Source organism: Euleptes europaea, chromosome 19 (genome assembly GCF_029931775.1).
Source record: "Euleptes europaea isolate rEulEur1 chromosome 19, rEulEur1.hap1, whole genome shotgun sequence".
Classification (NCBI taxonomy): Eukaryota; Metazoa; Chordata; class Lepidosauria; order Squamata; family Sphaerodactylidae; genus Euleptes; species Euleptes europaea.
Genome location: NC_079330.1, coordinates 8,623,401 through 8,646,031, shown reverse-complemented (window position 1 = coordinate 8,646,031; position 22,631 = coordinate 8,623,401). Strand labels below are relative to the sequence as shown.

The 22,631-nt window shown below is 47.0% G+C and overlaps 2 protein-coding genes across 3 annotated transcripts in view; both read left to right on the top strand.

The window, feature by feature from the left end:
- The first annotated feature begins 3,393 nt into the window (after positions 1 to 3,393).
- Positions 3,394 to 16,212, top strand: LOC130491738 (transcription factor HES-1-like). Its single transcript, XM_056865527.1, has 6 exons — positions 3,394 to 3,500; positions 4,881 to 5,061; positions 5,810 to 6,077; positions 14,974 to 15,067; positions 15,193 to 15,358; positions 15,956 to 16,212. The coding sequence occupies exons 1-6, from the start codon at positions 3,432 to 3,434 to the stop codon at positions 16,210 to 16,212; spliced, it is 1,035 nt and encodes a 344-aa protein (XP_056721505.1). The 5' UTR covers positions 3,394 to 3,431.
- A 4,216-nt stretch (positions 16,213 to 20,428) lies between these two features.
- The window catches only part of PANK4 (pantothenate kinase 4 (inactive)), a 36,866-nt gene continuing 34,663 nt past the window's right edge, over positions 20,429 to 22,631 (top strand). Inside the window, exon 1 of one of the 2 annotated variants that reach the window (XM_056865324.1) lies at positions 20,429 to 20,604. In XM_056865324.1, the coding sequence (XP_056721302.1) occupies positions 20,472 to 20,604 (133 nt within the window). In that variant the 5' untranslated portion in view covers positions 20,429 to 20,471. The remainder of the gene's footprint in view (positions 20,605 to 22,631) is intronic. The other variant, XM_056865322.1, reaches the window with a different exon arrangement.

Genomic DNA, 22,631 nt, shown 5'->3' with positions numbered 1-22,631 from the left:
AGATTGAGGAGGGCAGGGTTTGGAGAGGGGAGGGACTTCAATGCCATAGAGTCCAATTGCCAAAGCAGCCATTTTCTCCAGGGGAACTGATCTCTATCGGCTGGAGATCAGCTGTAGTAGCAGGAGATCTCCAGCTAGTACCTGGAGGTTGGCAACCCTAGTCTTATAAAAGTAAAGGTCCCCTGTGCAAGCACCAGGTCATTCCTGACCCATTCCTGACCCCTTCCCAAACCATGCCCTCCCTGAGCTCTGCCCCCCCCAAATCTCCAGGAATTTCCCAACCTGGAGTTGGCAACCCTAGCTAGGGGACCTTATCTCTGCTGTCTGGAGATCAGTTGTAATTCTGGAAAACTCCAGGTCCTAGTTGGAAGTTGGCAACCCTAACTCTAAGCCTAAATTTCTAGGACTTGACACACATTTTAGGCTCACAGTTGAACGCTGCTGAGAGGCAAAGTAACAGAAGGACTGAGGGAACCCTGAAGTTATCATTAAAGGATTGCTGTTCTTTAACAGGCTGTTGTCAGGAAGGGAAAGGGGTCAGGGAAAGAGCCAGCCCCATAGTATTCATTGTGTGGCCCTGAATGGGCTTATCTCTTTGTTCAAGACAGATGTTGGCCACAGAGGCCTTTATGCCTTCCCCTCTATTTTGTGGGAAAGTTGAGAGACGAATCATCTCAGGACTACTCCGAGCCTTTCAAGAAGATTCTTAAAAACTGCCCAGGATGAAGGCAGGCCACGTGAATTCTCTAGCATTGCCATTTTTCTCGTGTTTATTTTTAACCGATCCCTCAAAATGGGAGCCAAAGAAAAGGGGCCGCAATGACTCCTGTCTAAGCATAATATGTACAGAAAGCCTATTTTAACAGCTAGCCTGCTCTATCACTAGGACTGCAGGCCTGTTACAGTCAAGGGCTAGATGAAAGGTCCGTGTCGTCTAGCATCTTATGTCCAACAGGTGCTAAACCTATTTTCCTGGGAAACTTGCAAACAGGGCAAAAAAAAAAAGCACCAATCTTCCCCTGTTGCTCAAAGATATGCAGCCTCCGAATATAAAAGTTCCATTTTGCTATCATCGCTGAGCTACAAATAGTTTTATCTATTAAACAGCCTCCTTTTCAAAAGCCTCGTCGCTTTCATCACATATTATGGGTCAGGGGCAGAACTGGCTCAGTAATTTACACTTTATAGTGCAATCCTATGCAGTAACTCTGCTCTAAGCCCATTGATTCAAATAGGCTTTGACTGCAGTAGCTTTGCTGAGGATTGCACAGTCAGTCCCTGGAGTGAGCTCAATCCATGCACACTGGGCAGTGTGCACACAAGATAGGGTTGCCAACCTCCAGGTGGTGGCTGGAGGTCTCCTGCTATTACAACTGATGTCCAGTTGGGTTGCCAACCTCCAGGTACTAGCTGGAGATCTCCTGCTATTACAACTGATCTCCAGCCGACAGATATCGGTTCCCCTGGAGAAAATGGCTGCTTTGGCGATTGGACTCTATGGCATTGAAGTCCCTCCCCAAACCTCGCCCTCCTCAGGCTCTGCTCCAAAAACCTCCTGCCGGTGGCAAAGAGGAACCTGGCAACCCTATGTCCAGGCAACAGAGATCAGTTCCCCTGGAGAAAATGGCTGCTTTGGCTATTGGACTCTATGGCTTTGAAGTCCCGCCCCTCTCCAAATCCCACCCTCCTCAAGCTCCAACCCCAAAATCTCCAGGTATTTCCCAACCCAGAGTTAGCAACCCTAACACAAGCTCCGTTTGAATGTTACACCCTAGTGAAAATGCCGGGTGGTATTGTTGGCAGGGCAAGCATAGTTGCTGATGGAGGAGGTACGCATGAAGCTGCCTTCTACTGAATCAGACCCTTGGTCCATCAAAGTCAGTATTGTCTGCTCAGACCAGCAGCGGCTCTCCAGGGTCTCAGGCAGAGGGTCTTTCACATCACCTACCTGCCTAGTCCCTTTAACTGGAGATGCCGGGGATTGAACCTGGGACCTTCTGCATGCCAAGCAGATGCTCTACCACTGAGCCACACTCCCTCCCAGGTAATATGTGATCTCACCCCCACCCCCCATACTCACACTCCCTACCACAACCCACCAGAGTACCACGTGATCCAGTTCTATGGTTTCCGTGGGCAAACAAAGACTTCTTTTAATTTTTTAAAAAGTATCTCTGGCTTGCAGCTTAACAGTTAAACTGTCTTTTAGTTTCTGTTTGCTGAGACTGCTAGATAAAAAAATTTCCCCAGATCCCGTGCCCCCAGATGGCCAGTTAGCTTTCCTTTCTTGCTGAGACTCAAAGAGGATTGCAGAATTTTGTTTTTTAAAAAAACGCACTCCTACAGCATAAAACATCTAGTGAACAATGCAATAGTACACAGAATGAGAAAACAAGGCCAACAGTAGGGTTGCCAACCTCCAGGTACTAGCTGGAGATCTCCTGCTATTACAACTGCTCTCCAGCCAATAGAGATCAGTTCACCTGGAGAAAGTGGCCAGTTTGGCTATTGAAGTCCCTGCCCTCCCCAAACCCCGCCCTCTTAAGGCTCCGCCCCAAAAACCTCCCGCTGGTTCGAAGAGGGACATGGCAACTCTAGCCAACAGCCACCTGCCTAGGGCAAAATATATACTATAAATGATGTAGTAAGTGCAGTGTGGTGTAGTGGTTAAGAGCAGTGGACTCTAATCCGGAGAGCCGGGTTTGATTCCCCTCTCCTCCACATGAGCAGCAGACTCTAACCCAGAGAACTGGGTTTGATTCCCCACTCCTCCACATGAAGCCAGCTGGGTGACCTTGGGCTAGTCACAGCTCTCTTAGAGCTCTCTCAGCCCCACCCGCCTCACAGGGTATCTGTTGTGGAGAGGGGAAGGGAGGGTGATTATAAGCCAGTTTGATTATTCCTTAAGTGGTAGAGAAAGTCGGCATTTAAAAACCAACTCTTCTTCTTCTTCCCTTCCCGCCTTTTCACCCCCTTGGGCCTTATTTCTTCCTTATGCCTTCTCTCTCTCACACACCACATCTTTGAATGTGAGCAGCGGCACGGGATTGTGGCTTTGGAATGCCATTGATCCCAGGCAAAGCATCTGGAAGGGCAAGCCTTTCCCAGATTCCTCCCACGGGCCCGCTGTACCGCTTTGCGCGCAGCGCCATTTGGTACAGGCAGAAGGTTATTCTCTCCGGGGCATTGACAGTCAATGTAGCGTGCACTAAAGAGAGATGCTTTCTCTATTCTCTGACCGCGTGCCCCCCAATTGGCTGTGCGACTGTGGGAAACACCGAGAAGCTGGAAACTCACGTAACTGCTAAGCCGCTTGCGGATATAAATACCGGCGCTCGGAGAGCTTTGGGAGCAGAAGGGTGGCGCTTGGGCAAAGCTCAGAGCAGCTGACTGTCCGGCTCTGCCCGACTGCCTAGCCAATTGGGTTAAGGATGGCGCCCGGCAATAGCTGTATGGTCCATGTGGAGGAGGAGAGGTTGCTGGCAAAAGAGAAGAACAAGGTAAGCCAGAGCTTCAAAGAATCAGCAGATAGGCACTTCTTGGGGCAGTTTCACATGTGCTGGATAATGCACTTTCAGTCCACTCTAGATGCCCTTTGGTGATATGTGGACTTTGCCACTACGCACAGTAAAGTCCAGTTGTAAAGTGCATCGGTCAGCATGGATAATGTACTTTCAGTGCACTTTAGCCTTGGGTTCTTTCGCACATGCTGAATAATGCACTTTCAATCGACTTTCAATGCACTTTGCAGTTGTATTTTACTGTGTGCTTTTCACACCTGCTGAATAATGCACTTTCAATGCACTTTAACGATCATTTGCAAGTGGATTTCGCCGTTTCACACAGTAAATTCGAGCTGCAAAGTGCATGGAAAGTGGATTGAAAATGCATTATTCGGCATATGCGAATGCTTATGTGAAACAGCAAAATCCACTTGCAAGCCATCATTAAAGTGCATTAAAAGTGGGTTGAAAGTGCATTATTCAGTATGTGTGAAAACACCAGTGTTTGCAAGTGGGTTTGACTGTTTCACAAAATAAAATCCAGTTGCAGCGTGCATTGGAAGTGGATTGGAAGTACATTATTCACTGTGTGTGTACATTCCCTGGTTTCACAAAAGCCTGTTCATCACTCGAGGACTTGCAGGCGTGAACGGGTGTATCACTGTTCTGGAATGTGCGGCTTTCCAATGGTGACGGTCCACATATTTCACCGCCAGGAATTTAGAGGAATCAAGAGCTCACCAGGCATGTGTGAACCAGGTCTTAAAAGGGCTGGTTCTGTGGAAGTGATAGAAAAGAAAGTTGTTGTCAGAACGGGAGCTAGGGTTAGCTTGAATTGAACAAGCAGTTGTATATGTGTGTGTGTTTTGAGAAAACGAGATTACCTAGCTATTTGGATGGGGACTCTATGACCCATCAGGCACGAGACAGACAAGAGATTAGTTAGAGACATATCACGGGTGAGACCTCTGTGTCCTTGGAGGCTGCATCTCAACGCAGTCATCTGGAAATTCTGCTATTGCAAAACGTCAGGACAGAAAATGGGAGAGCAGAGGAATGGGATTTGGGCCACCACAAAAATTTGCATTGCACATTCTCTGTGAACACAGCTGGGTCATGTCTGCATCACTTCTGGGGAGGGGTTGTGGCTCAGTGGTAGAACATCTGCTTGGCATGCAGAAGGTCCCAGGTTCAATCCCTGGCATCTCCAGTTAAAGGGACTAGGCGAGTAGGTGAAAGACCCCTGATGAGACCCCAGAGAGCTGCTGCCAGTCTGAGTAGACAATACTGACTTTGATGGACTAAGGGCCTGATTCAGTATAAGGCAGCTTCATGTGTTCATATGCATGCTGACCATCTATTCTTCCTCCTTGGCAGCTGAGAAAGCCAGTTGTGGAGAAGATGCGCCGCGACCGGATTAACAGCAGCATCGAACAGCTGAAGGTCTTGCTGGAGAAGGAGTTCCAGAGACACCAACCCAACTCCAAGCTGGAGAAAGCCGACATCTTGGAAGTGGCCGTCAGTTACTTGAAACAGCAACAGCAAACCCAGGGCCAAGGTGAGGACAGAGAAAGCATCTGCAAGCTCAGATATATGGGGATTTTTTTGCAAGCTTAGTGGTGAGCAGGCGGAGGGGCTGTGGCTCAGTGATAGAGCATCTGTTTGGCATGCAGAAGGTCCCAGGTTCAATCCCCGGCTTCTCCAGTTAAAGGGACTAGGCAAGTAGGTGATGTGAAAGACCCCTGCCTGAGACCCTGGAGAGCCGCTGCCAGTCTGAGTAGACAATACTGACCTCGATGGACCAAGGGTCTGATTCAGTATAAGGCAGCTTCATGTGTTCAGGCCCCTATGCATGCAGACCTTTCCTGGTTTAGGATTTTTGTTCTGGTTAGTTCACCTGGACTGACCTTTCAGTACATTATGGGCACACAAAAATATAGGACAAGACAATCCTGAGCAAATTCAGATTGGGGTGTCAGGACTGGCGGACCTCAGTTTGGCCTGCCTGGTCTGTAAAATGGGCTCATTCGAGAGCTGAAATGGGGGTCGCCTGTTGTATTTAAAGATCCGTATAGAGGTCCCACCTCAGCCATGAAGTCCAGTGGGTATTCTTGGGCTCATTGCTCTCTCGTCCGGCCGCACAGCATTGACGTGAAGACAAGTGGGGGAACCGACATGCTGCCCAGCAGAGAGAGGATAGGACTGATATCTAAAGAAATGCTAAAAGATTCTCACATCTCTGCAGTTTTGCTTGTGTGTGACTATTGCTCTGACCTCCGTTTTTGTCCCTTTTCTCTTCTCGGTAGCCTTCGGCCAGAAGAATCCAGAACTCGACTTCAACACCGGGTACCTGCGTTGCTTGAGGGAAACGTTCAATTTCCTCTCCTATTGCGAACCCAAGAGGGAAACGCAGACCCGACTGATTAAGCATTTCTGCAAAGTCCATGTGATCGCAGACCACCCGTGCCCACCCGCTTTGGCCACGTGCTGCCTGCCCGCGCCCCCGCGCCCTCTCCCCAAGAAACACGCGGCCTGCAAGAACCCACCGGCCGCAGTCACCATCTGGAGACCGTGGTAGAGACCCCTGAAGGACGTTCCCGATCATTGTCTACAAGGACAAAAAAAAAAAATACTAGAGGAATCTTTGGTTTTATGATTCCTCTTTCAAAAGTAGGAAACATTTTGATTTCCAGGAAGTGGGGTAGGAGGAGGCGGCAGTTGTTTCTCGGCAAAGAGAAAGCCGGCTGACATAATTTCCCTTCACAATGAAGGATTGTGCCTGCAATGTTGCAGAGTGAAGTCCGCCCTTATGGGGCGACTGTAACAGAGAGCCAGCGTCTTTGTTCTTGGGCAGAACACAAAACAAAAACCTAAAAAGATGTCTCTGTGGTATCCAAGAGGGATGACATCGAGAGCCAGCGTGGTGTAACGGTTAAGAGCGGTGGTTTGGAGCGGTGGAGTCTGATCTGGAGAACCGGGTTCGATTCCCCACTCCCCCACACGAGCGGCGGAGGCTAATCTGGTGAACTGGATTTGTTTCCCCGCTCCTCCACACAAAGCCAGCTGGGTGACCTTGGGCTAGTCACGCTCTCTCAGCCCCCTCTACCTCACAGGGTGTCTGTTGTGGGGAGGGGGAGGGAAGGTGATTGTAAGCCGGTTTGATTCTGCCTTAAGTGGTAGAGAAAGTCGGCATATAAAAACCTACTCTTCTTCTTCTTCGAAGGTCCTCAGCACCATCTGTTAAGGATCCAAAGGGCTGAAGAGATCTGGCTCTCTGTTCAGGTTGTCTTTCTAAGGGAAGGGCTGTTTTTGATTATGTAGTTTTTGTATTAAAAGTGCTTTAGGCTTTTTTTTAACCCTTTGAATGAACCCCTTACCTTCCTAAATAGTAGCTACGTTACTGAGAATACTGTACTACATTTGTAGATGAACTTTTGGACGTTATTATGATAACTAACATGCTGTACGGGACATTTCTGTTAGGTTTTGTCTCCTATCTGTGTGCTTCTCTCATTGGAGAGATATGTCCATGCCTTTTGTAAAGGAAATGCTTGCTTGCGTATCTTCAATAAGGAGAAAGAACGGAGGGTACATAGATAGAATATGATCTATGTGTGGTGCTTTTAAAAAAAAAATTAAGCTACTGCGCATTCATCACATGTGATGTTGAATACCATTTGAATTTCTTGGATGGAAATGTCAATAAAAAGATTTTCGTTTATTTTTGTCCATGCATGCATATTTCTTTCCAGATCTGGGTGTAAGCACATTAGAATCAGAATCATAGAGTTGGAAGGGACCACCAGGGTCATCTAGTCCAACCCCCTGCACAATGCAGGAAATTCACAACTACCTCCTGCTCACACCCCCAGTGACCCCTACTCCATGCCCAGAAGATGGCCAAGATGCCCTCCCTCTCATGATCTGTCTAAGGTCACAGAATCAGCATTGCTGACAGATGGCCATTTAGCCTCTGCTTAAAAACCTCCAGGGAAGGAGCACTTACCACCTCCCAAGGAAGCCTGTTCCACTGAGGAACCGCTCTGTTAGAAAATTCTTCCTAATGTCTAGATGGAAACTCTTTTGATTTAATTACAACCCGTTGAGACAGGAAATGCCTGCCTCAAATTTCCCTGCTGCTGCAGTGGCCTTAGAGTAGTGCTGATTCAGACATTACAGAGTACACAGTTTGGGTCTGGGGTCCCCATCTTGTATAGCAAGTTACAGAATCTCAATTCCTGTGCATTCAGTGCTCAATTTGAATCGGGACCACTGTGCACATGGAAAGGGGGGCTTCAGTCTGCCTTCCTGTGCTGTTTTCCTGACCTGAATTGGGCCTTGGGAATGCCAGAGGGGAATCCTAAAAGGTTATTATGATTGAGTAATTCCAGATAACCTCTGCTTTGAAAGGACCACAATTTCAAAATGGATGTTCCAGAGGGGTGCAGGAGCTAGAGAAACCCATGGATCCAATATCATCTCAGCCATAAACTCAATTGGTGTAGTGGTTAGCAGCGGTGGACTCCAATCTGGAGAACCGGGTTTGATTCCCCACTCCTCCACATGAGCGGCGGACTCTAATCTGGTCAATTGGGTTAGTTGCCCCACTCCTACACACAAAGCCAGCTGGGTGACCTTAGGCTAGTCACAGGTCTCCCTGAACTCTCTCATCCCCACCTACCTCACAAGGTGTCTGTTATGGGGAGAGGAAGGGAAGGAGACTGTAAACCGGTTTTGTTCTCCTTAAAAGGTAGAGAAAATCGGCAAATAAAAACCAACTCTTCTTCTTCTTCAGTTCACGGATCTGATATCACCTCAGCCATAAACTCAATTGGTGGCCCCTCACAAGCCAATTTCTTCCCGAAGTCCCCTCCTCTGCATTCCAGAGATTGGCTACCCCACAGGCTGTCGGAGGGAATGGGTGGGAGAATGTATGAGGAATACTTGATATGATAACTTGAGCAATCTTGAGTGTGGTCCAGCAGCTAAGAACATTGGATCTGTCCAACACATGTTAGTGCCACAGAAATCTGACTCAGAAACCATCACCCACCACATCTGGGAGGGGGACATAGCTCATAAAAGTCCCAGGTTTGAGTAATTACCAATCAGAATCAACAGCCTTAGGTCAGAGTGCATTGGTAGGGTGGGGGTACCCCTGGCCTGACTGAGACCAGTGGTTTGGTTCCCATGTTCCCAAAAGGAGTGATATACAAATCCATGCATTAAATTGACTCCAAAGGAAAGGGAGGGGGGAACTACTTCTATAATCCCAGATCAACACATTTTCCAGACCAGGAATGTGAAGGCAAGACTGCTTTTAAATCTCTCGGGGTGATGCTGACGATCCAACCAACAAGCTGTAGGCCTCCCTCCACCCCAAATGATTTGAAGACACATTTCTGTGGCTGGGTTTAGCTACCTGGGGAACCACCTTGTATGATGAACCAGTGTGAATAGAGAACCCTCCATTGTCTGCTCATTGGCAGGTAGGTTGCCAGCCTCCAGGTGGTGGCTGGAGATCTCCCGCTATTACAACTGATCTTCAGGTGAGAGGGATCAGTTCCCCTGGAGAACATGGCTGCTTTGGCAATTGGACTCTATGGCACTGAAGTCCCTCCTCCCCTCTCAAGAGTCAAAGCACCCTTTGTCAGGCACGGTAGAACAGAAATGCAGATCTGAATCCTGAAAGCTTCTCCCTATTTTAACCTCACAACAACCCTATGAAGTAGGTTGGATAAAGAGGTGAGAGTCAAAGTAATCCAGGAATACGGCTGCCAGCCTCCAGGTACTAGCTGGAGATCTCCTGCTATTACAACTGATCTCCAGCCGATAGAGATCAGTTCACCTGGAGAAAATGGCCGCTTTGGCAATTGGTCTCTATGGCATTGAAGTCTGCCTCCTCCCAAAACCCTCTTCAGGCTCCACCCCAAAAACCTCCCACCGGTGGCGAAGAGGGACCTGGCAACCCTATCCCGGAAGCTTCACAGAAGAGTTGGATTCAGTTCAACGTCTCCTAACACAAACATGATAACCACACCACCACAAATGTGGCCATTCTTTTCATTTAGAGAAATATGGCCATTAAAATTAACGCCTACTTTTGCATCAGATGCATATCACTTGGGGTAAAAAAAGAAGTATAACTGGTGTAATAGTGCAAGCGTGGCATTAAAATGCTGCAAGCAAGGCGGAACAAAAACGGGACATTTGCCAAAGGAAAATGTGGGAGAAAAATGGTCTTTTCATCCATGCACAACTGTGAAAATAAACACAAAAATACTTATTTGTACTTAAGTAGGTCCCAGATCATTTAGGGCTTTAACGGTAAAAACCAGAACAGGGTCCATGTGTACCCCAGAACCTAGGAGTTCCATGGCAGATATACGAGAGGGCTAATTGTCGGATGAGTCAATGCAGAAAGAGGAGTGTCTTGACAATGTAATGTCTGCACATTTAAAAAATCTCATATCGGAACTCGAGTAGGATTCAATCCTCACCCCACGGGCTTTAAAAAATATATAAAATCTTGACTTTAAAACCCCGATGGATGTTCCTTAGCCAGCGAGGGGGGCTGAAGCTGGGGGTGGTGTTTATTATGCTGACCCCACGGCCCGGGGAGACTCTCCAGACAATGCCCCTATTAACCTCAGAGTGTGGGGCTGGGTTTCTCGGTGTTTCCCACACTTTCTGGCCCATTGATGACATTCAGGGGCGCGACAAAGGAAGCGTGCCCTGCTACAGCTCCCATTAGCGACGCTGCGCAGCTCCCCATTGTGGCGAGGGGCAATTCCTGTCCTGATAGACCATCTGGAGCAGTGCCCCTTTCTCAGGGACCACGTCGATCGATCCGCATTCTCCCGGGCCTTTTCAAAAAGGCTGGGAACGTTACGCTCTCTGACACCATAGGAGACGTCCCGCTTGAATAGAAGGCCTCTTCAAAGTCTAGAAATGGAGGGAACCCATAATTTGAAATAGTAGTGTGTCATTTACATGTGCTTCTGCCTTATGACCGCTTTTCAAATATAGGCAGTATTTGAAAAGACCAGAAAGGGAAATTATGGAGAGAGGGATGAAAATACTATTTCTTTTCTTTTTTAAAAAGATGAAGAGTATAATGGGGGTGGAAACATTAAAAAGCCCTAGGGTTGCCAGGTCCCCTCTAGTCACTGGCAAGGGAATGGAGGGAAGGGTTGCCAGATCCTGGCATCCCTAAGTAGGCTGGCATCCCTAAGTAGGTGGTGGCTGGAGATTTCCCACTATTACAACTGATCTTAGGGTTGCCAACCTCCAGGTACTAGCTGGAGATCTCTTGCTATTACAACTGATCTCCAGCCGATAGAGATCAGTTCACCTGGAGAAAATGGCCGCTTTGGCAATTGGACTCTATGGCATTGAAGTCCCTCCCCTCCCCAAACCCCACCCTCCTCAGGCTCCGCCCCAAAACCTCCCGCCGGTGGCGAAGAGGGACCTGGCAACCCTAACAGATCTCCAGGCGACAGAGATCAGTTCACCTGGAGAAAATGGCTGCTCTGGAAGATGGACTCTACGGGGTTATACCTCATTGAAGTCCCTCCCCTCCCAAAACCTCCTCCTCAGGCTCCACCCCCAAAATCTCCAGGTATTTCCCAACCCGGACCTGGCAACCCTATCTCTAAGCCCATTTCAAATCTCACCTCAGCCACAGACTCAATAGGTGGCCTTAGGCAAGTTGCATTCTCAGTCTACCACAATATTACTGGCCTACCTTACAGGGCTCTTGTAAGTGGTATACAGGTTAGAGTGGAATAAAGACCCCAAAGCCAACTTTGCCACGGAAGCTCATTAGGTGACCATGTAGCCGTCACTTTCTCCCAGCCAAACCTAAACAAAAAAAACAATAAAATGGGGGTGCGGAGAATCAAACTGTCAGCCACATTGATTCTCCACTGGGGAGAAAAGCAGGGTATAACTATTGAAAATAAATGAACACAGTGTTGTATCTTCCAACGTCACCCCACTAAAATGAGGGATACTGGTTTACTTACATTTAATTTTTTTAAAAGGAGGGTGGAACAGGAGAAGAGAAAAAAGCCCTGTCGTTTTAGGGGGAATATAAAGTGACATCAATAAGGTAGAAAGGTACACGGGTCGGTCAGTTATGTATATCCCCCAAATATAGGAGGATTAAGGCTAGGGTTGCCAACCTCACGGTGGTGGCTGGCAGTCTCCTGGGATTACTACTCATCTCCAGGTGACAGAGATCAGTTCACCTGGAGAAAATAGCCTCTTTGGAAGGTGGACTCTATGGCATTATACCCCATTGAGGTCCCTCCCCTCCCCAAACCCCACCCTCCTTAGGCTCCACCCTCAAATCTCCAGGTATTTGCCAAACTGAAGCTGGCAACCCTATTTAAGGCTAGCTTCTCATCCATGGTAGGGCACAGTCTGAATCCAAACCTCCACTCAGCCATCGAGTTCTCTGAGTGACCTTTGGTCTAGCCACCCTCACAGGGTTGTTGTGAGGATCACATGGGGAAGGGGCGAACTGCATACACAACCGTAAGCACCAGAGAGTAAAATGGGGGCAAAAAAAAAAAAAAGATAAACAGCTTTGCCCATAGGTGCCTTTTCAATATACCAGTGTTAAAGGTAACGAAAAACATAAAAGATATCACACACTGTTAGAACTAAAGGCTTCTAACAGTGAATTTCTTATTCCCCACCCAAACGGCTTCAGAAAAGTACTCCATCAGTTAAAACTGGACCCCCTAATGAATAAAGTAACACTTTAATTAATAAATCTAGCTAATAAATCAACCACACAGAACTAATTTTAAAGTTGTATCAATGGGAAGGCGAACTTCATTGAAGTCTGTGGAGCCTCTTTTTTTTAAGCCCGGGGGTGTCTGAAATACATAACAAAGTGCCCCTGAGCATACACAGAGCGAATTTTCTTCGGCGTTCCCAGCCAGCCATTCCGACCCAGGGGTTCACAGGTAGGCCCCCCCCTCCTCAGAGGCTTGGAAGACTCTCGAAAGCCACAACCTCTGGGGTACATGCGCGCGCGTGCATTTTAAAGGAATTATCTCCCAGCAGATGTTACAAGAATGGTTTGCTGCTTTGATGGGCACTGAAGTAGGAGGGGAGGTGGGACAGAACTTGGGAATCTGCAACGCTCCCCCCTCCCTCCGGCGGCTGCTTGGGGGCACCATGCCTGGTTCACCATTCACCTCCGATGGTGTGAGCTCACAAATCTCCGTTTCCCACACGTCGGCCCCATTCACGGTGTTAAACTGCGGACAAAAGACGTGTGCCTGATTGTAACAGCGATGCCTCTCATGCCATCTGGCCGGCACTGTGTGGAAAGAAAAGAGAAGGGAGGTTTCGGCAAGGGGGGGGGGGACAGGCCATCCCTGGGAGACCTGTGGAGCGTTGGTGTGGGTGGCGTCCAGTCATTACTGAAGCCCACTCATTTCATACTTCTCCCAGACTGTACATAGGATCAAAGCGGTCCTTCCTAGAGGAGGAAATGGCCCCGCTCAGTAACAGGGTCTTTATCTCCCCGCCTTGTTTGGTGTAGCCCGTAGTTTGCCATATACTATGCAGAAGGCAGAACTGCTTTTTTTAAATGTCAAAAGCAAACCAGACATTTATAACACACACTTCTGCCAGGGTTGAAGTGTCCAAACTGTTGGGTTGCCAACCTCCAGGTACTAGCTGGAGATCTCCTGCTATTACAACTGATCTCCAGCCGACAGAGATCAGTTCACCTGGAGAAAACGGCCGCTTTGCCAATTGGACTCTATGGCATTGAAGTCCCTCCCCTCCCCAAACCCCGCCCTCCTCAGGCTCCACCCCAAAACATCCTGCCGGTAGCAAAGAGAGACCTGGCAACCCTACCAGGTAGGCTAGGGTTGCCAGGTCCCTCTCTGCCACCGGCGGGAGGTTTTTGGGGCGGAGCCTGAGGAGGGCGGGGTTTGGGGAGGGGAGGGACTTCAATGCCATAGAGTCCAATTGCCAACGCGGCCGTTTTCTCCAGGTGAACTGATCACTATCGGCTGGAGATCCGTCGAAATAGCAGGAAATCTCCAGCTAGTACCTGGAAGTTGGCAACCCTAAGGTAGGCCCCAGAGATCTCCTGGAATTATAACTGACAGAGATCGGTTCCACTGGAGAAAATGTCTGCTTTGGAGGATGGACTCTATTGCAATATACCTTACAGAGGTCTGTCCCTTACTAGGGTTGCTAGCCTCCAAGTGGTGGCTGGAGATCTCCCGCTATTACAACTGATCTCCAGGCGACAGAGATCGGTTCCCCTGGAGTAAATGGCCACTTTGGCAATTGGACTTTGGGGCACTAATGTCCCTCTCCTCCCCAAACCCCACCTTCCTCAGGCTCCGCCCCAAAACCCTCCCGCCAGTGGCGAAGAGGGACCTGGCAACCCTAACTACAAAATATGAAATTACTCAGTCTCATAATCTATGAAAATCAGTCAAAAAAAAACCTTGATGGAGATGAATGTTAGACTTTCTAAAAAATTGTTTTCCCCATACTCTTTATTTTTAATACTTCCTGCCAGGAGTTATACAGGAATACATATCCTTCTAAGCCTATTGACTTCAATGGACTTAGAGGAGTGTAACTCTGCTTGGAGTTATACCGTATGGCAGTTTTTATAAAAATTCCAACGCACAATAGCGGAATAAGCATTTATATGTCTACAATAACTAAATACCGGTAAATAAAAATTTAAATCCCCAGTAGCAGCATTTTTATCACATTTTGGTCCATCAAAACAATGTGTGCCGGGGTGAGAACGAAAATTCGGATGGGATTTCTCCCTTCGTACCATTGTCAAATACCCCCCCCCAAGAACATATGTTTTTCTTTTTAAATTTTGATTGCTATTCCCCGAAAATTGACCCACACTGTATTCATTTAAGCACACTTTAACGTCGATGAAAAGGTCTTAGCCTTTCCGATTCTGTTTCCTTCACACCCCTTTATGGGAATCCTTTGGAGATAGGCAAGTTGGAAGGGGAGGGGGAGAAAGAAGCCCCCCACCCACCCACCCAGGCCCATCCTGAGAGCTGGCCTGCTAGATTATGTTTTTGCCCAAGTCTGGGGAAAAGGCAGCATATTGAGTTGCTGACGCTCCCGACGCTAGGCCTCTGAGCCGGACGATAATGGGAGACGGAGGTTTCCCACGTTCCGGTCCCATCCTTCTCGAAGCTGGCCTTTATTGTGACCCACGCTCTCCCCCCCCCACTCCACCTGCTCCTCGGGGAGCAGGGTATTATCCCAAGGCGATTCACAGTCGATTTACTATGCTGTAATAGATGCCTCCCCTATTGTTCGGGAGAGATGCCCGGATTGGCCGGGGAGTGTGGGAAAACCAGAGACTCTCCGGCCCCATACATTTGTATGCGTCTCTCGGGTATAAATAGAAGCCGGGGGCTCGTGCCCTTTCCACACAACACATCTGAAGCCAAACTGTCGCTTGTGCGCCTGGCGATAGCAGCATGGCACCCACCGCCCACCCTCTCTTGCTGAACATCCTGGCCTCCAAAGAGAAAAACAGAGTAAGCGTCTCTTTATTTCGCGCTTCGAAATGTTCGGGTTCGGCCACAAGGGACAATGTGGACAGCACAGGAAAGTGGTTGCTAACGTTTTGCCTCTTTCTCTCTCTCTCTGTGTCGCCTTACAGCTACGGAAGCCCATGGTGGAGAAACTGCGCCGGGACCGCATCAACAGCAGCATCGAGCAACTGAAACATCTGTTGGAGAAGGAGTTCCAGAAACATCAGCCCAACTCCAAGTTTGAGAAGGCAGATGTTCTGGAGATGACCGTCAGCTACCTGAAATATAGCCAAAGTGAGTGCCCTTTCCACTGTGGGGCTACCCACACTATCGACCGCTGTTTCTTCTATACCGGTATAATTGATGTGGCTTCCCCCTTGCAAAGAATCCTGGGAATTGTAGTTTGACGAGGGCACTGAGAATTATTTTTGCCCATTCAGCAAACCCCCGTTTCCAAAGATTCAGTGGAGAAGGGAATGACCAACGGTCCAATTTTAAGTAGGCTTGCTTAAATTGCATGGTTTTGAAACACAAAGTATACAGTATTTATATGTACAATGTGCATGATTTATACTGTATGCATCGTGCACTTGCAAATAGCAAACCAAATTGTAGGGGTGGGATTTGTCACAAGGAATTTTAGCGGTGGGATTTGTCACAAGGAAATGGAACATGGTACAAAAATCACAAGATTGCATTTGCACGAGGGAGGGAGCAAACTTGAAATGGAGATGGGTGACAAAATACCAGGATGAGAAATTCAAACTCAATCTTACTGTGGAGTAAATGCACCCTTTTGATCAAACTGGTTATTAGTGGAAGATCAAAATCCTGCTTTCAGCTGTCTGGTATCTAAATCTCGTGTTTCTCTCTTTCTCTTTTTTTTCACAGCAATGGCAATCTCATCTGAAAACATAACCCAGGATTACGGCAAAGGTTATTCCTCCTGCTTGAAGGAAACACTGCAGTTTCTGGCTGTTCATTCAGCAAACACTGAAACCCAGCTAAAACTCTTAAACCACTTCCAGAAGCCCTGGGCAGCAGTTGCCAAGAAGGAGCCCTCTCCTTCGACCCCTTCTCCGGCCCAGCAGCTGACCCCCAAAAAGGCCGTGCCGAAGCCCTCCTGCAAACTGTGGAGGCCTTGGTAGAAGCAGCAGACTTCTGGTGGGGAGGGAAATGTTTGGATGTATGTTAAGAGATTCCTGAGGAGTTAGAAATTTGCTGTACAAATGTCCCTTGCTCCTCTAATGAGTAGGAAAGAATATGTCCTTCTTAAAATATTCCAACGCGTTGCAGTTGGGTATTGTCTTTTTCACTCCGAAAGATCTGAGTTCTCCCGTCACTGCGGGGAGAAAGCCATTCTAAAAGAATGAGCCAAAAAGTAATCCTTGTATTAGGAAAATTCCAGATAGCTGTTCTAAGAGAATATTGAATGGTTTTTAACCTTGATGAGGTTTTTCTCCCCTTTATATTGTTCTTAGGGGACAGAAAAGGGATCTTGCGTCTGTGTGTTGGGGAGGGTGTGTGCATATTTTGCAAACAAGTAACTTCTAAGAAGTTTATGCTGAGATTTCCAAAAAGGATTCCTGTCTCTCGGACACCCACTTTTCCATTACAGCAGGGGAACTGAGATGATTTCACTCCTCCTCCAAGTTAAGGTGTCCAGGGTGAAACACTACAGAAAAAAACAAATGCTCAATACTTGAGTGTTTTGCATAGCACTTCCAAGTATTCAAACAGCTTTGCCCACAGTGGGTTGGATCTAAGGCGTTTTCCCATTTGTGGAATGCTTCCTTTCATGAACAGAAAGAACACCTTTGGATCCTGCCAAAAATCTTGCTATAATCTTCACAACTCTGTAAGGCAGCTCAGTATCCTTATCCCCACATTGCAGATGGCAGGACTGAGGCTAAGCCAGAATGGTTTGCTGGAGGCCACGGATTGAGTACTAGGCGGAAGCAAGTTTCAGACTGGGAACCTTCCTAATGCCTAACTCAGAACTGTAGTTACTACTCCATCCCAGTTCTGTAGACTCATATAAAAGAAATCTCTTCTACAGACAAGTTTAATTGTCACCCCCTCTTAATATGGAATCCTGGGAAGTGTAGTCCTGTGAGAAAGAGTAGAGAACTAACAAGAGTATTCTCAGCTTCATCGTACTACAATTCCCAGGATTTTTTGGGGTGGTGGTAGAAGGAAGCCAAATAGTATACAACCAATATAGGGTAGCAAGGAAGATAAAGCCTGGGAAATCTCTGCTGTTTAGCTATTGATACACGGTGGACCTTTTTGCAAAATCCAGCCTTCAGCTCTATATTTGTAGAAAGTATTGCTAAAGGGGGGAAACGTTACTCTGTGACGATAGTCTGTAGAGGATGTTCTTCAGTCACGGTTGGCTCTCTGAGGCAGCGTGTTTGCATCCGGGATGTTTAAAGAATGCTTTTTATAAAGGCAGAAACATGGTTTTGTATCCTCATAGGAAGAAAAGTAACCGGCCATTGTGCTGATGTTTTTGTTTTTGTTTTTATTGTGAAAAGTTTAACAAAGTCTTTTATGAAAGACAAGTTGTATAAATGATATTTACGCGTATTTGTACCATAATTGTTATGGCACATTATTTTTGCTGATTACTGTCGTCCTTAAGAGGATGTGGTCGTAATTGTGCCTGAGATGTATGGGATCTGTAACGCATTGGAAACCAGGATGACGTTTCTGAAACTTTTGCACAGTGCTAAAAATGAAGAAATAAAAAACAGCTTGAATAAATGTTGGTGTCTCCCAGTGAGTTATTCTGGTTTTGCGTGAAATGGCTCTTAAATGGGGGGCGGGTGGAGACTCTTCAGAATACTCCTGTAGCACAAGAGCAGGGATAATGTTGACTTTCTCATCCCAGCTGTTTCAACCTGATAACTCCCCGTCCCATTTTGCCCTTCCCTTGTGCAAATCCAGCCAGCGTGGTGTAGTGGTTAAGAGCAGTGGTTTGGAGCAGTGGACTCTGATCTGGTGAACTAGATTTGTTTCCCCACTCCTCCACATGAAGCTAGCTGGGTGACCTTGGGCTAGTGACACTCTCAGCCCCACCTACCTCACAGGGTGTCTGTGGTGGGGAGGGGGAGGGGATTGTAAGACAGTTTGAGTCTTCCTTAAGTGGTAGAGAAAGTCAGCATATAAAAACCAAATCTTCTTCTTCTACCTTGGGATTGTTTGTCTCTGTTGTTTTTTTCTATTCTATTTGTGCAAGAACAAATCAGCATCCTGCACTATACATATTTTTACCGGTATAAATGACATACACCAAACATAACAATTGCACCTAAAACCTGTACATGCATACACAACATAAACAAATCAGCAAAACCAACAGCAGAGAGAGACAAAAATACCAAAAGAAACTAATTTGGGAATATTTACTCATCCCTATAAAGAAGGAAGGGGCCTTCCAGATGATCTGGGATTGTTAACCCATGCTGGTCAGGCCAGGAGTGAGAAAACATCTCTTCCTCTTCCAGCTGGCTCTCTTCATTTCCTTTCTCCCATCCAGCGAAGGAACACACAGTCTAGTTCATTGTGCCATCTTGTGGACATTGAAATTTTAAATAGATCCTTTTAAATATATTGTTATTGTGCTGTTGTAATTTTTCTAAAGAGATGCATTGCTTTGTGTCCAGTTAACAGGACACAAATCCTGTTTGTTAACAGGACACAAATCCCATTCATTAATAAATGAATGATTAAAAAAAAGACATTTACAATTTGCTGAACATCTGGAATTGCTCAAGCTCGCTCTTTGCGTTTTGGACAAATTTGCTTCTTTACTTTTATGTATTAAAATATCCTTTTAACAAAAATTCATACTTCATACAGACTGACCAAGACTACCCCGACCTCCTACCTCAAATATGAAGGCTATAATATTGTGGGGACGGGACAATACAGGTATGCAAAATCAGGACTAATCACGAGTTTCACCTAGCCCATTTAATTTTTAGTCAATTAGCAATCACGGGAGGAAACTATGCATTATGATATGCAATCCCCTAGACTGGGTTGGTATTAATCTGCCATTCCTTTTGGTGTGGTTAAGATCTGGAAAACTGCCACAATAGCCAAACTTAGCTAGTTTAACTGAGAAAAAAATAATAAAACGAGTCATTTCACGCTTTGCCCAGTGCTGAAGCAAACCAGCTGATACGGTATCTCTTGGGTGAAAAAAATGTGTCTTATTCCAGTTAATAATAATGGTGATGATAATGCTCTTACGGGATACCGCTTTAATAAAATGCCTTCATCCGCTCCCAACAAATAATAATGCTTGCACAGGGGCAGGGCCTTGCTGTCCAGTGCTGAATATTGATTATCAATAACGCTTTAATGGGTAGGGTTGCCAGTCGCCAGGTGGTGGATGGAGATCTCCTAGAATTACAACTAATCTCCAGATCACAGAAATCAGTTCCCCTGGAGAAAATGGCTGCTTTGGAAGGCGGACTCTATGGCATTATACCCCATTGAGGTCCCTCCCCTCCCCAAACCCTCCCCTTCTCAGGCTCCACCCCCCAAATCTCCAGGTATTTCCCAATCCAGAGCTGGCAACCCTATCCAGGCGACTAGAATGAAGTAACCTGTTCTATTCCAGCTACTATTGTTACTATTGTTATTGTAATAGAACCTGTTCTATTCCAGCTACTAATAATAGCAACAATACTAGTAAAAAATAATTGCTTTTAAAGTGTCCAGCACAAACATTGTTCTATTCCAGCTTGTAATTATGATAATAACGCTTTTATAGAGGTTTAGTATATATAAAGAACCAATTCCAGTCCATAAGACCACCATCCTCAGAAATGGAAAGGGGTTTTAAATGTGCATTAATTTTTTATATTGTGTGTGTATGTATGTATGTATGTGTGTATATATATATATATATATATATATATATATATATATATATATATATATATATATATACACACACACACACACACATATACAATATATATATATACACACACACACATATACAATATATATATATATATATACACACATATACACACACACACACATATACAATATATATACACACATATACAATATACACACACATATATTATACACACACACATATATATTATATACACATATATATTATATATACACACACATTTTTAACGGAATCAAAACCTGTAACCTACAAGTGCAGGCAGCAGGAATGGGCGGAGACTAAACTTTGTGGGCGGGGCTTCAGGAGACTGTGGGCGGGGCAACACCTCCCTCGCCCTCCTCCAACCGCACGCGTCGTCCCTCCCTCCCTCCCTCCTCTCCAGGCATTAGCCAGGCAAAACATATGCACATATATTTGCATGCTTAATGAGGCCGGGCGCGCAGAGAGCGGGTCGATGCGTCCAAAATGGCGGAGCGGGGCGGGCGCGGCGGCAGAGGCGTCGTGGTGAGCGGCGGCAGCCTGGACAAGAGCATCACCCTCCCGCCCGACGAGATCTTCCGCAACCTGGAGAACGCCAAGCGCTTCGCCATTGACATCGGTAAGCGGAGCTGCCGGCGGCGCCTTCCGTTCCCACTCCGCGCCGCCGCCGCCACAATCTGTGAGGGGAGTTGGAAAGGGAAAAGAGGGGGGTGGGGGAGGGAAGTCTCCGCGCAAAGCACGCCGGGGAGTGAAGTCCGAAGCCCCATAAGCGCCCGTTGCCGCGGAGGGGAGAGCGGACGACAGGTCCCGGCATGCAGCGCGGAGCCGCTGGCGGAGCGGGGCGTGACGGGAATTGCAGTCCTCGCGCTTGTCCGGGGCACGGCCGACTACGAGGGGAGAGACTACGAGACCCAGCATGCCGTCTGTCTTAGGAGGAGGCGGCGGGCGGGGGAAGATCAGAGAAGGGGAGAGAAACAGATACATAAACAAGTTCCTTCAGGCACGCTTTGCACGTTTCCCCCCTCGGTATAGGGAGCCTATACCTTCACCCTCTGGGAAGGCAGGGGGATGTGGCTTATGGCTCCCGGGACCGCAGAATAATCAATAACCGCCATAGGCTGAGAAGGATCTCCGCCTTCCCCCCCCCCCCCGAGAATGGACAATATGTGGGGGGAGGGGAGCACTGCTGGGATGCCTTCAGACAATGACAAAATTCATTGCAGCATCAGCTTTCATGAGTCCAATCAGTTTGTTTATTTTGGGATGGCTCTGCGGAGGATTGCATCGCCGAATCAAATTTATGATACAGTCGCAGACCCTCAAATAAAATAGACCCATCAAATAAAACAGTCCTCTTACAAAGGGATTTCAAAGGGAGATTGGAAAGAGAAACTGCTGAATTACAGTTGCTATTCAAACTAAAGTCAGTGCATTTTCCTGGGCTGAATGAAGACCTTGCATTCATGGCTCATGACCAGTGCTGATTTCTCCACACCCATCTCTCTCCTGGACATCACAGGCTCTTCTGCATACCACACCTCATCCCATCACACCTGCTATTCACATTTACATACTGTTAACATTTACATACTAATGCTTGTCTGAATTCACTCTCCTCTACTTAAAGACAGATCGATTCACATTCTAGCTGTACCTGAAGAAGTGAGCTGTGGCTCACGAAAGCTCATAACCCTGCCAGAAAATATTTTTGTTAGTCTTTAAGGTGCTACTGGACTCTCGCCCTTTTCTACTACTGCAGGCAGACTAACATGGCGACCCACTGTGAAATAAAACAGGATTGCAGAATTCCTTGATTGCAGAATTCCTTGATAAATAGCAAAGCGCGCAGACAAAAAGTGGCTAAAACTACAGCGCTTGAAACGACACGAACGTCACAAAGATAATCCTGTCATTTAGATTCATAAGATTAATATAAAACTAGATGGATAGGTTCTGGACAATAAAGATCCCAAGCTTCCTTGGCTATTGCGTAGATTTCATCCAGCTCTACTATGAGTCAGAAACTCTTCACCAAATGCATGGGGTTGCTAGAGATCTCCCAGGATTGCAGCTCATCTTCAGATGACAAAGATCCGTTTCCCTGGAGGAACTGGCTGCTTTGGAGGGTGGGATCCTATGGCGTTATACCCTCCTGAGGTCCCTTCCCTATCCAAAAAGGCTGCAGCCCCAAATCTCCAGGTTGGCCACCCTAACAAATGCATGTATAATGCTCTCCAATGGCTCTGGTTTACCAAAGCTTATGCTGGAAATAATTATTGCTAAGCTTTAAGGTGCTATTGGGCTTCTGTTTTATTTTGTGGCTGCAGACTGGGGTTGCCAAAAAAAATGGTATCGGTAAGGATCAGACCGAGGACCATCAAGTCCAGCAGTCTGTTCACACTCCCCAGAAGCAAGGAGGAATTCACCAGGGAAGTCTAGAATAGGGTTGCCAACCTCCAGGTAGAAGCTGGAGATCCGCTATTACAACTGATCTCCAGCCAATAGAGATGAGTTCACCTGGAGAAAATGGCTGCTTTGGTAATGGACTCTATGACATTGAAGTCCCTCCCCAAGCCCTGCCCTCCTCAGGCTTCACCCCCCAAATATCCAGGTCTTTCCCAGCCAGGAGCTGGTAGCCGTACTGCA